The 20,606-nt window shown below is 39.8% G+C and overlaps 2 protein-coding genes across 5 annotated transcripts in view; both read left to right on the forward strand.

Annotated features, from left to right (window-relative positions):
• ap3d1 (adaptor related protein complex 3 subunit delta 1) overlaps positions 1 to 3,898 on the forward strand; it is a 30,200-nt gene extending 26,302 nt beyond the window's left edge. For 3 of the 4 annotated variants that reach the window (XM_037698120.1, XM_037698121.1, XM_037698122.1), the window contains 3 exons: positions 1,332 to 1,453; positions 1,606 to 1,685; positions 1,967 to 3,898. In XM_037698120.1, the coding sequence (XP_037554048.1) occupies positions 1,332 to 1,453; positions 1,606 to 1,685; positions 1,967 to 2,062 (298 nt within the window). In that variant the 3' untranslated portion in view covers positions 2,063 to 3,898. The remainder of the gene's footprint in view (positions 1 to 1,331; positions 1,454 to 1,605; positions 1,686 to 1,966) is intronic. The other variant, XM_037698123.1, reaches the window with a different exon arrangement.
• Positions 3,899 to 5,988: 2,090 nt separating this feature from the next.
• The window catches only part of LOC119430666 (ubiquitin-conjugating enzyme E2 R2), a 16,365-nt gene continuing 1,747 nt past the window's right edge, over positions 5,989 to 20,606 (forward strand). The window contains exons 1-3 of the mRNA XM_037698124.1: positions 5,989 to 6,457; positions 17,400 to 17,486; positions 20,366 to 20,463. Coding sequence (XP_037554052.1) covers positions 6,272 to 6,457; positions 17,400 to 17,486; positions 20,366 to 20,463 — 371 coding nt within the window. The 5' untranslated portion in view covers positions 5,989 to 6,271. The remainder of the gene's footprint in view (positions 6,458 to 17,399; positions 17,487 to 20,365; positions 20,464 to 20,606) is intronic.

The raw sequence follows: 20,606 nt of genomic DNA on the forward strand, positions 1-20,606 counted from the left end.
TTGCTCAGATTAAATACACGTATATACAGGGACAGGCATTTTCTAAAATAGTGTTTTTCTTTCTGCATGCTCAGTAATCCAGGTAGATAACTCTAACATTTAAGAGTTCAAGTTAAGTCTGCAGAGCCTTGATATTAGTTTGAATAGTATCTACTAGTAGATATTTTCTCATGGAAACCTGTAGGGTTTTAATAAAGTATTTTCCATGAGAGGTATACTGACTACATTGGTCCCAAGTCAATATACCCAGATGTGGTCATTTTCAGTGTCTCAGAAATAGACGGAAATTGTACCACTTCCTGCTGCCAGCCTAATGGGTCCAGGCTTAGCCAGTCTTTTGGTAGGGTACAGCTTATGTCAGGATGTAGGTTGGAGTCCCGAGTCAGGGATAGTCAGATCCTACTGTCACAGAGAGTGATGAGTTGTTATTCAAGGACCCCAGTGCAGAATGTTGGAGGCAGTTTTTGGAACAAGGCAACATACTTTAACTAAACCAATGCAACGTTGGGGAAAAGGCAGCATGGCAGGATCCACAGGATAGACAAGAGGATCTGATGCTGCTGAAAACGAGGAGTAAACAGTTTATACTGTCAGGGGTGATAAGTAAATGTAAACAGGTGTGCTTAATATGACTGGAAGACGGGTGATGTTTTACTACTTTAACTACTTGGTTAGGTTTTGAAGTGATTTTGTCTTGGTGATCTCCCCCATGTTGGTCAAGGTTTAGCATGGAGAACAACAGAGGGCAAGTTTAACTGTCAGGCACCAAAACTGCTGGATCAAGTGATAAAAAAAAAAATAAAAAAAAGCTGTTTAGTTTGAGAAAAGTGCAGCTGTTAAAGTCATCCTAGTCCTTATGGATCACCTAAAGACATGAAAAGTCTTTAATATTTTGGAACATGGGTTGATTTAACTTCTGTGTGTAAACAAATATGTATAAGTACATAAAAAGAATGTCCTGATGCGTGCTCAATAATCCAGGTAGTCTAACTGGTTTGCTGGTGACAACCAAAGCAGCAAATAGGCTGAGAAGGTGTTTCTTATAAGACTTGAGTTTGTTACAGCTCCTCAGACTGAAGAAGACTTTTGGATAAAAGAAAAAATGTTTCAACAAAGAAGAATCCGTCCAGAGGACCTAATTCAACCTTGCTAGATCTATGTAGACCTATTTGCTACAAATAATGGATAATTTGTGGATTTAGTTGCAACCTTTGGGCTGAATAATAATAGACAAGTTTGTTAGAAGTCTTGAATGAAAGCTAGTCTTCCTTTAAACAGCACGATCATTTATTTAAATATGTCTTGGAACTTTGCACGCTTTGTATCTTCAGTGATGCTTTTGCAAAGCTGCTGGAGTCGGGGGACCTGAAGAGCAGCTCCATCAGACTGGAGGGGGTTAACATGCCCTTCCACCATCTACTGGCCAGGATCTGCTTTCACCACCACTTCTCTGGTACAAATCCTCTTTGTCTTTTTGAACTGTTTAAGTTTAAGTAGTCTTAAAATACACGCATAATAAATAAATATATGAGGACATACCGCACGTATATGGTATATCTTTAAGTTTATGATGAAACGTGTTGGTTTTGTGTTGCCTTTGATCAGTTGTGGAGAGGATCGACTCCTGTGCCTCCATGTACAGCAGGTCCATTCAGGGTCACCATGTCTGTTTGCTGGTCAAAACAGTAAGTTAACCAATCAATCAATTGTCTTAATAATCTGATTTCTGGTGTCATTATTTATTTTCTTACAATGTGAACAAGAAAAGGAAACTAAATTAAATAATCTTAACTTTCATTACTGCTCAAAAAAGTTAAAATGTTCACTTGAAACCAGATTCAGTCTTCTTTGGTTTTAATTATAGAAACGCATGTCATCTTATGCCCTGAACGTTAGTCAAATTGAACTGATACTTAAGAAGAATTATAAAACACTAACTTTAACTTTGTGACTTTCTGTTTTCCAGTCTGGTCAAACCGTAACCATTGACGCTAAGTGTGACGAGCCAACACTGCTTGGGAATGTGCTGGATGAGATCAAGCAGACCTTTTCTCAGTGCTGATTGTGTCTGACTGCCCCAGGGTGCCCCTACTCCCACTGACCCTTCCACGCCACCCACTCCGTCACTGAAACACAACATAATCACGTCACAAAACACTGCGGCTAGCACCTCCAGCTTATTTATTAGTCCTCAGATTCACAATATTTCTTTTTCCTTCTTCAGCACCTCATTTTGCTTCTCCTCTGCACTCAGCTCTGCGCTCACTCAGTGTTGTTTTACAAACTTTGTGTCCACACGCTTCATCTTTTCTGCAGCGCACTTTGATTTTTACTTCCTGATTTTCAAGCAGCCTCCTTCTCACACCCTGACTGTACTGAGCCCCTGTTTCTGGATGCCCTCACGTCCTGTGCTCTTTCCAACGTTACCTTTCTGCACTCCACAGATCCTGCTGGCATTTCAGTCTGTGACAGTCCTGCAGTGTAATGTTGACAACTGGTCATTTGCTGTTGATGGGTGAATTGTATTTTTACTGTTTGGGAGTTTTACGTTTTTGTCTGTAGTTTGTTTTTGTTTGATGGTTTGGTTCTCTTTTGTTTTTCTTATTATTATTTGAAGCCTGTCTTTGTCTCGACCCCTTCTTTCTGCTCACTGAACATCACTGCATCTCATTTGTGTAGGCCTGAAAAACACAATATTGGGCAGCTGTATTGATGATAGCATAGAATAGAAAACGATGCTGAATACACTAAAAGGTAGAGAGTTTAACTTGTACAGCATAACTTGTGTCCTACCTGCTTGTTGTTAGGACTAGGAGCATGCTCGCAGGGTCATCAAGAAACTTGGAGCTAAAGATCAGACTGCGAAATTTGATGTCTGCTCTTTAACCCTTTATAAAACTTGTAAAACTCCACATAATTCCTAAAGGATTTAGTTGCTGATTTAAGTGTGCTAATTTCCTCCCAAGACTTTAAACATGTCATTGTTTTCACAGCGATTTGAATCTTTAAGTTGAATAGTGCAAATTATGGAAGAGTGTACAGCGTTAAGATGAAATTACTGTTTCAGCCTAGGTCAGTCGTCTTGAAGTCGCAGACGGTTTGGATGTTATGCAGGATTTCCTGGTTGTGTCAACTGTTGAAGAGATCTCGTGTTGCACATTTTCTATTATGCCCTTCTTGAAAGTCAACATTTAAACAGGGTAGGAACTATACGCAAAATATCCACTGGCAGACAAATCCAGCTTCCTCTGAATCAGTATTGGTCAAACTGGCTTCCACTGAGAGGGGGTATTTACTGTCTTCATGTGTTCTTGTGAAATATTTGCGTCCGTGCCACTTTTTCTTCACGGTAATTCTACCAGTGCTGGCTAACGCCCAGCTGACATGCATCCTTGATGTTTCTTTGCCCTTTAGAAACTGCCTTGCTTGTTTTTGTGCATTAATGTGTCACGAGAAGCATGAACGAAGAACTGGCCCTTCTATTATGAGCCTCTCAGAGGTATTAAGATGTTTCAGTTTGCATCAGTCATGTTTGAGCTCGCTTTCCCTGTCCAGCGTATATTTTCTTAACAAGAAGAAAACTAACTTGGTAGAGTTTGTTCATATTTACTGGTAAGGCCCCGTTCACATTTGTCTGCTATTGTAGGGAACTACAATGTCTGTGACCAGAAGGTCAGGTCAGGCCATGCCACTAGATGTTCATTCTTGTAAACTCAGAGGTTGTTTTTTTTCAGAAAAAGATAATTATGCATTCCTTTTTCTTGGAAGTGACTGATCATCAGCAAATCAAAGAAACTGCGCGTTTCACTATGTTTATTATGATCATTTTGTGCATAATATAAGATAAATTTGTATATTGCATGATTAGGAATGTGCTTTTATTTCTTGGACATGCTTACACAAACTGATCATTCCATACTGTCCTTTTTTTTTTTCCTCCTCGTTTTCTTTTTTTTATATGTTCTTGACCATTGTTTTTGATTGTGTTGTGTTTTTATCTCTTCTAGGTTCAGACATTTAAAAAAGTGATATCATTGAATGTTTTAAATTATTAAACACGGGGGAATGGAAGGGGCTTCTGCTTGGTGTCATAGCGCCAAAGATGTGGGGCTCATTCAAAAAAACAAAAACAGATGGAGCAGAGCAGGTCACATAAAGCAACCCACTGTCTTAATTCTGTTGGTTCAGTTATTGTGAATCAATTTACCAAGTTTGGCTTGTGACATTGAAAATACACTCAACGTGATAGATTTTTATTGGTTACCTTCTTCATATTCATTTCTCAAGCATACAGTGTACATTGTCATGATGTCAAAGGGACAATATCTGATCTACGTTCCCTTTTAAAGGAAGTCAACTCAAAGCAGAAATAAAAGCTGAGAGAAGCCTATGTACCGTAGTTCTTTTTTTGTGTTCCAGAACATAAAAATTCAGCACATACCAAAAAGTTTTTATTTTTATTTTCTTAAGCATTGAAGGTGGTTGGTTAAAATTTTTTTTTTTTTTTTCTGCTGTTCAATTTTTTTTCTTTTTTGTATTGAATGAAAAATACTATTAATACTTTCTTTACTGAACTTCAGTTCCCACAATGCAGGGGTGTCAAACTCACTTACAAAATGGGGCCAAAATTAAATATTTTTTCAAACTAAGGTTCAATTTCAGAAATTACATTAACTCAAACCCAGCATCTTTTCTTGGTCACAGGTTCTTCAACAAGAGTTTGGTTGGTCTCATTTAATGTTCTCTGTTGTGCTTTCGACATCATAATCAAAGATTACTGAACTAAATTAAGAGCTAGAAGTATTTTCCATTTCACATCATCTTGGGGGCCAGATAAGATGTCAGGGAGGGCCACATTTTGCCCCTGGGCCTTGGTTTGCCACATGCCATAATGCCTTGCAAAGGAGCATAATCGAGACAACTGTTTATTGTCGGTGACTAGTTGAAAAAAGGAAATTTCAGATGACGAAACTTAAAAAGTTAAGTTTAATTTGACTGTTTCCTGGATAATGTTCTAATTTGAAGATAAATGCATCCCGAGCCGTCGGTCCAGCAGTTGGTTCCTGTTTAGACTTTCACAGTAAAACGTAACTTCATTAAGCATCTCAAAACTGAGGTGTTATTTTTCCATCGTTTCTCCAGTCATTGCAATGTATCAAAACTTACTTGTGTGTTGTATTTTTTACTGCTTTAGGTAAATGTATCTTCTATGAAGGAGGAAACAAGGGTTCAATTCCACTGGGAACCAAGCAAATAATGGGGGGAGGGATTGGGGTGTGTGTTTGACTGGTGATAGCACATTTCAGAGATTCCCATAATCAAGAGGGCGCAATTCAGTCATTAAACTGTGCACAAATTGCTGTAAATGGACTGTACTTGTATAGCGCCTTTCTATCTTATTTCAAGGTACTCAAAGCGCTTTACACTACAATCTGTGCCTCATTTACCCATTCATACAGCACTCTACTAGATCTCTACAAAGATAATTGAACAAATCATTCTAAAGAGACTAATCAGTGCTTTTTAGATCATTCATTCACTGATGGGACACACATCAGAGGCGATGAGGGGTTCAGTGTCTTGCCCAGGGACACTTTGGCATGTGACTGCTGGTGGATTCGAACCCCCAACTCTTGCATTGGAGGACGACTGCTCTAACCACTCATCCACAGCCGCCCTGTAAAATGGTCATCCTTAAATCTAAAGGAATATGGCTAGAAAAACAAGAAGATAGAAAGTCTCAAAATTACCATCAAAACACCTGTAAATCAAAACAATAAATATAAGAAGAGCAAATCAAAATAAGTTGAACGTGCTACTTTTATTGATATTTAGAAACTGGGAAAAATAATTATGCATTTCATTCCCAACCTGTGTAAATAAAGTGTGTGTGTGTGTGTGTGTGTGGGGGGGGGGGGTCCTTACAGAAAGTTGTCGTTTTATTCTGAAATCTGAAACCGGAAACGGAGTACATAAAACGTCGGACTTGCTTGAATTGTCTCGCACTAACGGAGCTGCTGCTCTGGGAAGCTTCACACGAGAGAAAAGGAACACGAGCTGTGACCAAAGCAGTCTCGATTTTAGATCCTGTTTTGTAGGCTCACCGACGGAAACTCATGCTACCGCCTTCCTGAGCGCGAAGGGCTTCGTTTATTTTTATTTTTTTTGTTTTTATTCTTGATAGTTTTTGCTTTAACCACCCAGCTTTGTCCGTCGCAGTCACGGTTGTGGTGGGGTTGCTGATTTTTTTATTTACTAATCGTTGTGGAATATGGCTCAGCATGGACATCCTTATGTAGCCAGTTCACAAAAAGCACTATTGCTGGAGATGAAAAGTCTCCAAGAGGAGCCAGTCGAAGGATTTAAGATAACTTTGGTGGACGAGTCGGACTTGTACAACTGGGAAGTAGCGATTTTCGGACCCCCCAACACTCACTACGAGGGTGGCTATTTTAAGGTGAGTGGCTAATGTTAGCTAGCAGTACGTCTATTGTTCTTTAGCGGATTTATTTACCCAGTTTAACAAATAAAGCTCAAACTGGAAGTTAACTTCAGCCTTCATGTAACAGCATTTAATAAAAACTGTGTAAAAACCGATTGTGTAACTTAACTGGTGGTAGTTTTTGTTTGACGCTGCTTGGGTAATCACGTCTTTGTTCAACTTTAAATCAAACCTGCTCAGTTGAGATAATTTTATATGGTAAAGGTGTGTTCACATAAGCTTTTATCTACGATCAGATTGTAAAATACAACTTATAGCATGTAGTAGTAATGTATTTTAGTCAGAAACAAAACGCTATTTTGGCATTAACAGAGAGAAGCTCATTAATTCAATCATCTCCTTTGTGCTCATCATTATTCTTTGAATGTAGCTAACTTCATGACATATACCTTAAGTCTTATTCTAAACAAGTTGCATGGCAGTTTTAATTACAAAATGTCTATTGGATTACAAAAAGTGATATTTAATCCCAAAGTCTTTGCTGTGCTTCATATTTGAACATTGAAGACATTGTACTTTTGTCTCAAAATAAATTATTACATCCACAAAATTTATACATGCTTTTATTTTATGTAAAAACAAAAAAAAAAACACTGGTTGTAGGGGTGCATGATACTGGCTTTTTGGCCGATAACTGATACTATTATTGATTTTTCTTTTTATCTAGACCAACTTAAAGAGACTACATAGCTTTCTCTGCTGTGGAATTAAAATACATTACATGGTCTTTGTCAATTTGGCCGGCTGCTACCAAATGCAGATGCCAGAAAGTGGTCTGAATATCAAGTGACACTTCAACTTGGATTATGTTTAATGTCAAATTTATTCATGACATTTACTCTTAACACAATGACAACACTCAGACAGTGCACATTTGTAAATTTTCACAAATCTAAAGTCAACGGTGCGCATTACGTTGTGCTGGTGCTGCAAGTATCCTTGTCACTGGGTTGTCATACAAACACAGTGCCTTTACACACACGCACACAAAACGGCACCTTTTTATATTGGTGAGTTGTTTTGATAGAATGTCCGATATTTAACTTTATCGCTAATATTGGCCGATACCATGCCGATATTGTGCATCTCTTAATTTGTCGTAATATATTTTTCCATTTAGAATGAACATAAACGCCACAAACTAAAAGATAAAAAAAAAAAAATACCATACCATTTTATTTATAGAACACTTAAAACAGCTACAAGGCTAACCAAAGTGCTGTACAGACGGAACAACAGACAACACACAAAGCAATATACAAAATGAAGTACATCAAAAATATAGACATAAAATCGATGCAGATAATAAATGTGACGACAAACAAGTGTGGAGCGTACAGGTTCAAAACACAGATCCTCTGGTGTTGAAAGCTACTGAATAGTGCGTTTTTAAACGGGATTTGAAAACCGAGAGGGAGGGGGCCTGTCTGACAAGCAGAGGTAACTCGTTCCAAAGTCTTGGTCCTGCTGCAGAGAAGGTCCTGTCACCTCTGCGCTTAAGACGAGTTCCTGGGACTGTGAGGAGCAACTGGTCCGCTGGCCTCAGGGAACGTGGTGGGACATGCGGTTGTAGCAGATCAGAGAGATGGGAGGGGGGGCGAAACTGTTCAGCGATTTGTAGACATACAGGAGTATTTTTAACTGGATTCAAAGGTGAACCGGTAGCCAGTGGAGTGATAAAAATAAATATAAGAAAATAAAATTAAGAACCAAACTCACAATGATCATTTAACACAGAATAATGATTTCAGATTTTAGGTTGGACACAAATTGGAAAAACTGAAAATTTAGAAGAGGAAACCTTAATTTATTTGGTCAGCAGCACATCCAGTGGTTACTTAATTGCATTTTACTGTAGTTTATTGTTGTGTACTTTATATTTTGTCTGTCTACAGGTCTCTCTTGTAAATGAGTCCTCGTGACTCAACGAGACTAACCTGTATAAATAAAGGCTGAATGAATACTTCTGGTCAGATCATGTTACCATAACAAGTAAAGGTTTAGCTTGACAAAAGCACCGTGCATGTGTTTTTAACATTTTCACAGTTTTATTTAAAAAGGTCACCTTGGTGTACAATCTAAAAGACAAAGCTAAATGTTTTTGTTCTGGTTCAACCACATTGTCCCCAACATGTGCTACAGTTTTAAACATGTTCGTCTGCATTTAAAATTCTTAAACGCACCTGAATTGCTTCTGTTTTTGTTTGTTTTTTCTTTCTATCAGAACTGATCATAGGACGAGTGATATATTTACCTTCCATTTCTCTTATAAATTGTTTAGATAATCAGAGTTGTTAGCCGTTCATGTACTCCGAAAAGATAAGCTCATCAGCTTGCTAAATAATTCAGTCTTTTTCTTTGTGTTAAATCAACAGCCCTGGGATGAACACACATCTTGTTTGTATATTTTGATTTACTCACCAATCTCTAATGCATGGCAACCTTGCTGCTGAAATACAGATGGCCTTAAACCTAGAACGTCTTGTCCATTTCCTCCTATCGTGAGTTATTCAATTTGTTTTCTGACCTACTTCCTCCCCTGAGAGTAGTGTTTATCTCACATATGTGTTGTACCTCTTTGTGTTTAAATAGTTTAAATTTTTTACGGTCATTCACTGGTTCACAAGAAAAACTCTGGCCTTTTTAACTACAGTCAGTGGAACCCCAAGACTTTCCAGATCTTTTGCCATAAAGATTGATTGCTGACTCACTTTAGATCCAACTAGAAATTACACACCTACATTGTAAACACACAATAACAGTAGCATTTGTTGCCATAGCAGGCAGAACGTTGTTGATTTATCTCTAACCTAAGCAAGAACGTGGATTTTAAACACTTTAGTGCTAGAGTATTGGTTTGAAATGTTGTACTAATGTTGGTATTCATCTTGTAGAGGGCTCAGCTTTTTCTTTTAGACAAACTTTAAACAAAGCGTTGGTAGTTAGGGACTTTGTTGTTTCAAGCACAAATTTGCTGCTATATGTTAATTTTTCACCAAATGAAGGCGAGCATTTATCTTTCTGCAACAAAGTCCATGCTCAATAATCCAGGTATACAATCCAACATTTTTCAGTCAGGTCATCTGGACAGTTTCTTTTCTGCAGAGGGCCGGCAGTGGAGGAGGGGCGTACCAAAGAGACCATCTTATCACAAGCAGAACTGGTTTGTTCCACTTTGGAGTAAGCTGTTGGGGGAAGAATCAGTTTTGTTGTGTGTTTCCTTGACTGATGAAGCCTTCTGGATCGAAGGCGAAACGTTTCAGCACAAAAAAAAAGAAACTGTCCAGATGACCTGACTGAAAAATGTTGGATTTATCTATCTGGTTTTACTGAAATCAATAAAAACGGTCAAGGACATCAATGAAAGATGTAACTTTGTAGCAATAATGCTAAATACTCAAACTGTACATTTTCTAATCAACGTGTTGTCAGATGTGCAGAATGCTTTGTCATCGTTTATCAGAAATGATCACTGTTTTTGGATAATTCCACTTAATATGGGGTCTTATTATAAATTCAAACACACAAATTTAGGTAAGTCATGTTTTTGATGAACATATTCATTTAGTGTCTGTTTTTTTTTTTTTTTTTTTTCTCCAAGCACAGGGCCTCTGTGGATAGTGTTCAACGTGTTGGCAAGGTTTTTTTTTGTTGTTTGTTTTTTTTGGTCAGGTCAGGAATGCACACCCCTGCTGTGAAATCTTCCATGTGATTATGACTCGTTGTTCTTTATTGAGTATCCATCCAACCAGTTTGCTTTAGTGTTTGGAAAAAAAATGCCATTACTGTACCAGTACAATATGTTACAGCTGCCTGCTCACTTGTAACAAAGCAGATACTGGTGTAGCATGAAACCTGGCTGGGTCAGTTTTTTTTTCCCCCACATGGGTGTTGTTTTCCAGAGTTGCACCATGACTGCATGCACTGAGACATACTGAAATGTCATTCAAAGGTGATCAGGTAACTGATCTGGACACGATGACCTCATTACTTAACTGACCTTTGACCTGGAGGTTCCACATGCTGTCCTGGTCCAAGACATTTCCAAGTCTTGTCTTCTCCATCATGTAAAGTGTCTGATTGCTGGCAGAGGATCATTTCAGTTCAAAGCTGGCTATGATCTTGGCACACATTCAGCAGCTGACTTGGCTACATGGATGAGGTAGACATGGTTTGCATATTTGTCTTCAGGACTGATTTACTTTAAAACAGCAAGGACAAAATTAGAAATGGTTAACAAAACATTTTGTTCTGAATCCAGTTTTTATTTTATCTTGACATAATTATATAGTCGCAGCCTGATCTTTGTTTCAGACAAGTGTGACAAACATATATGTTTGATTAATACACATCTCCTGTTAAACTCTTTAGTATTTTGCGGATTTGGTTTGGTCATAATATAAAATCCAAATATCGCAACCCTTTAGTTGCTCGCTACAAGATTATTAAAGTTGTTTTCACAAACCCTGTTTAGATTAAATCAAATTAAGGCAAACTACTTTCTACGGCTCTCCTAGTGTCCCTTCATTTTTCTATCTTAATCTAAAAGACGAGTACTGGTCTTCTGGTTCTTTTTATTGACTTTAACAAACGATTGTTTGACAGTCCTGTTAAGCGGTTGCATTCATACCCACTTGACTTTATTTCTTCTCTGGTCCATACACCCACTATATGTCTTGTAGCAGCTGATGGGAAGAAAGAGGACCCAGTCCAGCCGCATAAGGCTTCACTGGGCTGAGCTGAACTTGCGTCATGTTTAGCCCCTCTAGCTGTGTCACAGAGAAACGAGAACAAGTCCGAGGAAGACTGGGAGTACTGAAACACGCGGCTCAAAGCAGATCCTTCCCTGCTGTTGTCCTTGTTTGAAAGGAGAGCCCAATGTGGCTGTGGGGTCATCCCCTGAAACCATGGCAGTGCTTTCCTTTCCTTCCTATTTGCACTACCAGTGGGGTAATCCTATCTCTTAAATATTGCTCTGTGTGCACTGATAGCAAAAGAGTAATTTTGACATATGACTCCAGTTTTAAATCCTTTTTTCTTCTTCTGTTAAGCTTCAATAAAATTGTGTGGGGTGAAGGTGGATTTCTCTCGAGTAATTTTCCCCTCATTAATGATAATTTTGCGTTGGGCCTGTGTGTGTTTAAGGTCTTTAGAGATCATAAAAAGTGCAAAAGGAGAACATAATAATTTGTTCTTTTCAGGGTTTTTTCATTGACCTGATTTTCTTCACCTTGCTGTCATTTTTCCGCGGGGTGCGCTCGTTCCCTCTCTTCATTTCTGTTCTCCCAAAGGCAATTTTTTTAGGTCACAGTGCAGAAACAATTTTCATAGACCGAAGCAACCGAGCCTCCAGTCTGTATTCATGGTAACAAGACAAGTCTTTTCTAAGTCTTGTTTCTGGATGCTTGGCAGGAAATTGGCTGCACTCATTGTCTGTTGCTCAAATAAGATGTTCAGAGTAAGTCTCCATCTGATCGTGTTATTTCTGAGGATGACGAGTGAGCCAATGGTGGACTGTTGCAACAAATACTTTGCATTTTGTAAGTTGATGCTTGAATATACACTGTGTGTGTGTGTGTGGGGGGGGGGGGGGGGGGTGGGGGGGGGATGTTACTGGGAAAAGATATGAATTGACAATAGGTGTAAATGTCTGTTTATTTGTATTTTTCTGAGTGTAACTTGGCCTTTTCAGATCTGTCTGCTTTTTTTTCCCAGCCAATTTAACATTTCAAATTTGTACAGGGTCCATTTATGAGGGGGAAAAGAAGATGAACCAGAGTTCAGCTTAAAGTAGTACCTTAATAGAATGGTATAATAGAATAGAATATTGGTTTTATTTTTCCCTCGATGCAAGAAGCCTATAAGGCCAAATCAAAAATAAATTTATGATATATTGCTCGTGCAATTGAACCAATAAAAAAACTATGTCCATCTGACCTCCTGTGTGAATAGGCAACAACTTAAGGTAAAGCTAAAATATAAATTAAGGGGTTTCTAAGTACAGAAAAATGATGAAGTTTTAGTGAAATTATGTTAACTTTTTACTGGTTTGTGTTTTATTTCTTGACACAAAAATCAGCCCTCCAGGTTTACAGTTTGCCTTCATTCAGCCTAGAATGGTTGTGATGATTGAGGCTGTTTTATTGGAAACTCAGTGTAGATATGTTCAGGCCTCCCAGCAACAAGCTAAAGAGTTAGAGATGGGATCAGTTTTTAGTAAGATGGGTTAAAATGGTTTGGGTTAAAAGAATGAGGTTGTCATTTTTAGGAAGTTTTGTATCCCGCAATAAGTGTAGTCTTGTCAAGTCGATTCCCCTCGTTTCTCATAAAGGTATGAATAGATTTACAATACAGTGCATCTTGAAGTTATTCACAGCGCTTCACTTTCTCCACATTCTGTTTTGTTACAGCTTTATTCCAAATTGTATTCAATTAATCTTTCCTCAAAAATCTACATACAGTAGCCCATTATGATGATGTGGAAAATGTACATATGTTTTTAAAGATTTTTGCAAATTTATTAAAAATAAAAAACTAAGAAATCACATTTACAGTGGAGAGAACAAGTATTTGATACACTGTTGATTTTTCAGGTTTTCCCACTTGCAAAGCTTGTAGATGACTGTAATTTTTATCATAGGTACTCTTCAACTGTGAGTGATGGAATCTAAAACAAAAATCCAGAAAAATACAATGTATGATTTTTAAATAATTAATTTCCATTTTATTGTGTGAAATAAGTATTTGATACACCAGAAAAATGAAACTTAATATTTGGTACAGAAACCTTTGTTTGCAATTACAGAGATCAGACGTTTCCTATAGTTCTTGACCAGGTTTGCACACACTGCAGCAGGGATTTTGGCCCACTCCTCCATACAGATCTCCTCCAGAGCCTTCAGGTTTCGGGGCTGTCGTTGGGCCACACGGACTTTAAGCTCCCTCCAAAGATTTTCTATGGGATTCAGGTCTGGAGACTGGCTAGGCCACTCCAGGACCTTAAGATGTTTCCTACGGAGCCACTCTTTAGTTGCCCTGGCTGTGTGTTTTGGGTCGTTATCATGCTGGAAGACCCAGCCACGACCCATCTTCAGTGCTCTTACTGAGGGAAGGAGGTTGTTGGCCAAAATCTCACGATACATGGCCCCATCCATCCTTCCCACAATATGGTGCAGTCGTCCTGTCCCCTTTGCAGAAAAGCATCCCCAAAGAATGATGTTTCCACTGCCATGCTTCACGGTTGGGATGGTGTTCTTGGGGTTGTACTCATCATTCTTCTTCCTCCAAACATGACGAGTGGAGTTTAAACCAAAAAGTTCTATTTTTGTCTCATCAGACCACATGACCTTCTCCCATTCCTCCTCTGGATCATTCAGATGGTCATTTGCAAACTTCAGACTGGCTTTGACATGCGTTGGCTTGAGGAAGGGCACCTTGCGTGCACTGCAGGATTTTAATCCTTGACGGCGTAGAGTGTTACTGATTGTTTTCTTTGAGACTGTGGTCCCAGCTCTATTCAGGTCATTGACCAGGTCCTGCCGTGTAGTTCTGGGCTCATTCCTCACCTTCCTCAAGATCAATGATGCTCCACGAGGTGAGATCTTGCATGGCGCCCCAGACCGAGGGAGATTTTCCGTTATTTTGTATTTCTTCCATTTTCTAATAATTGCACCAACTGTTGTTGCCTTCTCACCAAGCTGCTTGCCTATTGTCCTGTAGCCAATCCCAGCCTTGTGCAGGTCTACAATTTTATCCCTGATGTCCTTACACAGCTCTCTGGTCTTGGGCATTGTGGAGATGCTGGAGTCTGATTGATTGAGTGTGTGGACAGGTGTCTTTTATACAGGTCACGAGTCCAAACAGGTGCAGTTAATACAGGTAATGGGTGTAGAACAGGAGGGCTTCTTAAAGAAGAACTAACATGTCTGTGAGAGCCAAAATTCTTACTGGTTGATAGATGATCAAATACTTATTTCACACAATAAAATGGAAATTAATTATTTAGAAATCATACATTGTATTTTTCTGGATTTTTGTTTTAGATTCCATCACTCACAGTTGAAGAGTACCTATGATAAAAATTACAGTCATCTACAAGCTTTGCAAGTGGGAAAACCTGAAAAATCAACAGTGTATCAAATACTTGTTCTCCCCACTGTACATAAGTATTCACAGCCTTTGCCATGAAGCTCAAAGTTGAGCTTGGATGCATTCTGCTTCCACGGATCATTCTTGAGATGTTTCTATGAGTCCACCTGCGGTAAAATCAGTTGATTGGACTTGATTTGGAAAGGCTCACCTGTCTACATAAGGTCCCACAGCTGACAGTGCATGTCAGAGCACAAACACCAAGCATGAAGTCAAAGTCACTGTGGTGAGGCACAAATCTGGAGAAGGATACAGAAAATGTTCTGCTGCTTTGAAGGTTTGATGATGGTCACTCTGTCTGAGCTCTTTCGTTCCTCTGTGGAGAGAGGAGAAACTTCCTGAAGGACAACCATCTCTGTAGCAATCCATCAATCAGGCTGTATGGTAGTGTCCAGATGAAAGCCACTCCTTTATAAAAGGCACATGGCCGCCGGTCTTGAGTTTGCCAAAAGGCGCCTGAAGGACTCTCAGACCATGAGAAACTAAATTCTCTGTTCTGATGAGACAAAGATTGAACTCTTTGGTGTGAATGTCAGGCGTTGTGTTTGGAGGAAACCAGGCATCGCTCTTCACCAGGACAATACCATCCCTACAGTGAAGCATGGTGGTGGCAGCATCATGCTATGGGGATGTTTTCCAGCAGCAGGAACTGGCAGACTGGTCAGGATAGAGGGAAAGATTAATGCAACAATGTAGAGTCATCCTGGATAAAAACCTGCTCCAGAGCACTCTTGACCTCAGGCTGGGGCGACAGTTCATTTGTCAGCAGAACAACGACCCAGAGAACGTGGTCAAGAACTCAAAGGAGTGGCTTCAGGACCACTCTGTGAAGGTCCTGGAGGGGCTACGCTAGAGTCCAGACTTGAATCAGATTGAACATCTGTGGAGATCTAAAAATGGCTGCACAGACGTCTCCCATCCAACGTGATGGAGCTTGAGAAGTTCTGCAAAGAAGAATGGGACAAACTGCCTAAAGAGAGGAGAGCTCGGCTTGTGGCATCATATTCAAAGACTTGAGGCTGTAATTGGTGCCAAAGGTGGATCAACAAACTATTCAGTAAACGCTGTGAATACTTGTGATTTCTCAGTTTTTTATTTTTAATAAATTTGCAACAATCTCAAATCTTTTTCTCATTGTCATAATGGGGTATTGTGTAGAGTTTTGAGGAGAGATTAATTTAAAGCCATTTTGAATAAGGCTGTAACATAACAAAATGTGGATAAAGCGAAGCGCTGTGAATTCTTTCCGGATGCACTGTAGATTAAACTGACAAAACTGTTGTTCAGGAACAAATGTGCCTTCGCTGGCAGCCGTTAAATCCAAGAAATTTGTAGTGACACAACTTTTAAGAAGAACATTTGTTTTGTAACATGTATTACAAAAAACTTTATCCTTTTTCACCCATTCATAATTCTACTTTTGTTTGAAATAATAATTTTGTCTTGAAGGAAAAAAGAGTGACTGTTGCTCCTTTGACTTTAAACCCCCCCCCCCACACACACACACAAGTGGCTTGTTGCTGCGTGCTGCCCTGTTGGCCGCCTCTAATGTGTACAACTCTGCACTCTTTCTGGCAGAAGCAGTCAAGCTCTGGATTTAGGTTATTTTCCCCTCATTTTCCAGGATTGCCTCAGTGTTTCTTCTCCCGTTTGGTTTCATAGGGTGAGATCAGATTAGTTGGTTGTTGATCTCTTATGCATGTCCTGAAAAATACTGAAAATATACAGTGTACTGTGTACCAGAGGTCAGGACACACTGACACACAGCTTCACGATTGAAATAGTTGATCCTTACCAAGCACACACTTTTTTGTGTTTCACACACATGTTGGCTTTTTTAGATTATGCAATATAGTCTAAGAAGGCTAAAAAGCTTATAATATTGTGTACAGCCCGACTTGCTATAGCTTCCCTGAGCTTCTCTGCTCCCTCGGTCCACAAGTCTCTTCAGTGAGTGCCAGCTGACCAAGCCAAATCAGCAAGTGTGTGTGTATGACGATGGGAATCTGTGTGCGCTCCCCTTCTGTTTCTGTCTGCTCTGACACGCCGGGTGGAAAAGGGAGGAGGGGTCCTCCACACAATGGATTTACACAGAACATGAACTGAGAACATATAATGGCAGTACATGGATGTGTGTAGTGTGCTAGTACTGTAGTTTTGGGCTGCGGCAACAGCTGGAGAGGACGTACACAACGTCTTTATACCACTAACCTCCCCCTCCCTGCTGCTGAATCCCTGAGCGCCACACATTCAGAGAGCTTCCACCCCTCCCATCCTCCACATCATATTGCATTACACTGTGATTACCTCCTCCATGCTCAACCACGTCCAAAGAGTTTGCAGCTACTATTTATATATTCTTCAAGTTACTGTCAGATCTGATTGGCACGATCTTGGAGATTCATCCAGGAGCCCTTTGTTGACACTGATTCTGTAAAAAAAAAAAAACTTACAAAAAGAAGTCCCGACTTTGCAAATCTGTGAATCTACCAGAGGTGTGGATTTAAAACGGACTTTTTGGATTCACTACATACTGTAAGGAAAATTAATGCCAATTGTTGGCTTTTTATTTAATTATTTTGCATGCAGCTCTGCCTGTGTTGCACAAGGAATCTGCCTGCTTAATCGTTGGAAAATGTTTTCCAAGTAGGGACAAGTTGGTGGGAAGTCATTTGAACCTGTCTGTTGGCAACTGGGATGGGGTAAATAAACTTTCTGCCACGTTATTAATGTTTTCTTTTTCCCGCAGGCTCGGCTCAAGTTTCCTGTTGACTACCCTTACGCTCCACCTACTTTACGCTTCCTCACCAAAATGTGGCATCCCAACATCTATGAGGTAAATGGTTTTAAAATGTGAAGGACCAGTTCCATTGCTTGAACTAGAAGTTTGACTGACATAGGGCTGAGTACCGAACCGAGGTTCTTAAATGGCACCCACCGAACTGCACCAGTCGGTGTATGGATTGAAACGTCACTCTTTTTTCTGTGTCAATTTTCGGTATTGGCTGTAACGCGTCACGTGGTTTCAGCACGCAGGCAGGTAAAACACCAGACATATAGCAAACAGACTACGTGTTTACACCCAGAGCTGTATAGAGCTGCCGTACCTAATCTATGTATAATGTATGTCTATGGTGCTGGTGACGCCCACAGAATGGGTTCACGTGTGCAGCGCGTGTTGTCTTAACAAGAAAGTGAGAAAGAGTGATGGTAATGTAATTCATAAATAGCTTGATAGTGGTCATGTTAACGCATGAAAAATGTTCAAACCTTCATACTTCATGAAAAGCTGCTCTTTTGGTAGATTTCACATGTCCTTCTTCTGCTGATTGATATTTTAGACAAGAGTGCTTGACCTAGGGTTGGGCGATATATCGAATACACTCGATGTATCGTGAGTTTTTCAAGTTACAATTGTTAAAATGGCTCTAGAGCAACCATCAAGTATGTTTAGACTTGAAAATCCATGTAGTTTTTTCTCTCGTCTTTGCCAACTGTGCGTGGCCTCTCCTTCTCCCTCACTGCATACAAACCCAGCCCCGCACTCCCGCGCACTCCCCCCACTTCCTGCTTTTCCAGGTAGGCGGGAGCTTAGAAAAAGTTAAATTCAATTCAGTTTATTTATGTAGCGCCAAATCACAACAAAGTTGTCTCAGGGCACTGAACAGGAACATTCATATACATAGAAAAGCCAATTAGTGAAATTTTCTATCTAAGGAAACCAGCAGCTGAGCAAAAAGAAACACAATGGCTGTTATTTGGAGATGGTTTAGATTTAAATTGTTAGATGAGCAGCAGAAAAATGTTTTCTGTAGACAATGCTGACAACAAGTCCCGACAAAAGGTCGGCACTACGAATCTTTTTCACCATTTAAAATGGCGCTATAAGTGGAGTATGAAGCATGTGAAACTGCAGCTCCAACTGACTTCAGCCTCCTTCCCTGAGACAAACCACAGATAGTCATTTAGCCGTGTTGTGCCTTATGAGAGGAACAGTGAGCGGTAGCTCGGCATTAATAAAGCAGCAGCTTATCATATCGCTAAAGACACAGTCCGTAGCGGCTAACGAGATGGCTGGTGATATAAGTCACTGCTTTATTAATGTTGCGCTACCTCTCACTGTAAGACGTGAAAATCAGTGTAGTTTTCCTTTTACTATCCATCTGCGCTACAGTTGCATTCGAGCCCAAAAAAGCCGATCCGACCCGGCCCCAGCCTGCAGTCATCATTTCCGAACCCCACCTGACCCGACGAATTAACAGTAATTACAGGTTCGAACCCGGAAATAACCTTGACATTTTTAATTGGTTATTAACGGTCCAGGACGCGCGGCTGAATTAAGGGGCAGAAGATCGGAGCTGAGGGGGTGTTTGTCCTTTCATGGCCGTAAAAGAGCATTTAAACCCTGTTTCCTGCATTCTGATTTATTCACTGACCCTGCTCTGACACGTCTGCTTTGGGATCTCACCTGTTTTGGATCATCGGTCGCGCGTGTTCGCGTGCAGCGGCAGAATGAACGTCCATTTGGGCAATGGATCACTTCTTGGCAGTATAGTCCCATCTGAAGCTTAACTGAACTTTTTACCTCTTTCTAGGCCGGTCAGCTCGCTGTGAATTGGCCGCATGTGGCTGGTGAAATTATGGCAGGCCATGTTATCGTATAATTGGATCGTGGATGATCCTGACTCAATTAAAAGCCAGACACCGACCCGGCCCGCCCATCCAGCACATTCGGCCCAAATTCAGGTCGGGTGGGGCCAGGCTTAGGGCTCGGGTTAGAAATGACAGCTCTAGTCTGCGCCACAAACTTCACGCGGTCCCTCCTTCTCCCAAACACAGCCCCTCACGTGCTGCTTCACACACGCCAACTAATATTGTGAAGGAGGCGCAGCTGAAGCAGATTATTATTTAATATATGTAAATAGTTTATTTTTTAGACATTTATTTTGCACAGTTACAGCTGCTTGTTAAGAAATGTGCCTGTGTAACAATTGGGACAAAGCTTTGACTCAGAAATATATTTTTGTTATTATAGAAATAAAAAAATATTGAGATATACCAGTATATCATATATTGCAATTTATCTTGAAAATATTGAGATATTAATTTTGGTCCATATCGCCCAGCCCTAGCTTGAGCTAGTCCTCACTGTCTCATGCCGTCATTGGCTGATGTCTCCACACCGTCTGCCTATAGGTTGCAGCCCTGACACGTCAAAAAACAAGAGTTATTAGCCATTATCTCCATAGAAATAAACAGACTTTAATATCTGATGCATGCAAATAATCCAGGTAGAAAAATCTAGCAATGTTAAGGCATAAAGAATGTTGAAATGTTTTGTCTTTTATCCAAAAGTGACTGACAAAGTCTTTTGGATAAAAGACGAAACATTTCAACATTTATTTATTTATTTATTTACTTTTTGCATCCGTCCAGAGGGCCTGACCTAACTTTGTTAAACAGACTTTTAACTAGAATAGAATAGAAACAGCATTTATTGTCCCACGGACGGGAAATTCCAGTGTATCAGCAGCAACAGATAAAAAAGATTAAAAGATTTAAAGATAATTTCAAGCAAACAAATTCTCAAGTTCTTAAAGTGTGACTTTATGACACTACTTTGGTGTATTTATTATAGGGTTTCTTATTAGTATATTTTTATCACTATCTGAATGTTTAAATATAAGTCTGATCAAGGTTCTGTTGTGTTCATAGAATGGGGATGTGTGTATCTCTATCCTGCATCCACCAGTGGACGATCCACAGAGTGGAGAGCTGCCTTCAGAGAGGTGGAACCCCACCCAGAATGTCAGGTACCGTATTTTTCGGCCTATAAGTCACTTTTTTTTTCTTTTTTTTTTGTATTTTGCATGCCCTGCGACTTATAGGCTGACGCGCCATATATATGGATTTTTTTCCCATATTTATAAACCAATGTTTGGCTGAGATATGACTG

Source organism: Nematolebias whitei, chromosome 3 (genome assembly GCF_014905685.2).
Source record: "Nematolebias whitei isolate Nwh7 chromosome 3, NemWhi1, whole genome shotgun sequence".
Classification (NCBI taxonomy): Eukaryota; Metazoa; Chordata; class Actinopteri; order Cyprinodontiformes; family Rivulidae; genus Nematolebias; species Nematolebias whitei.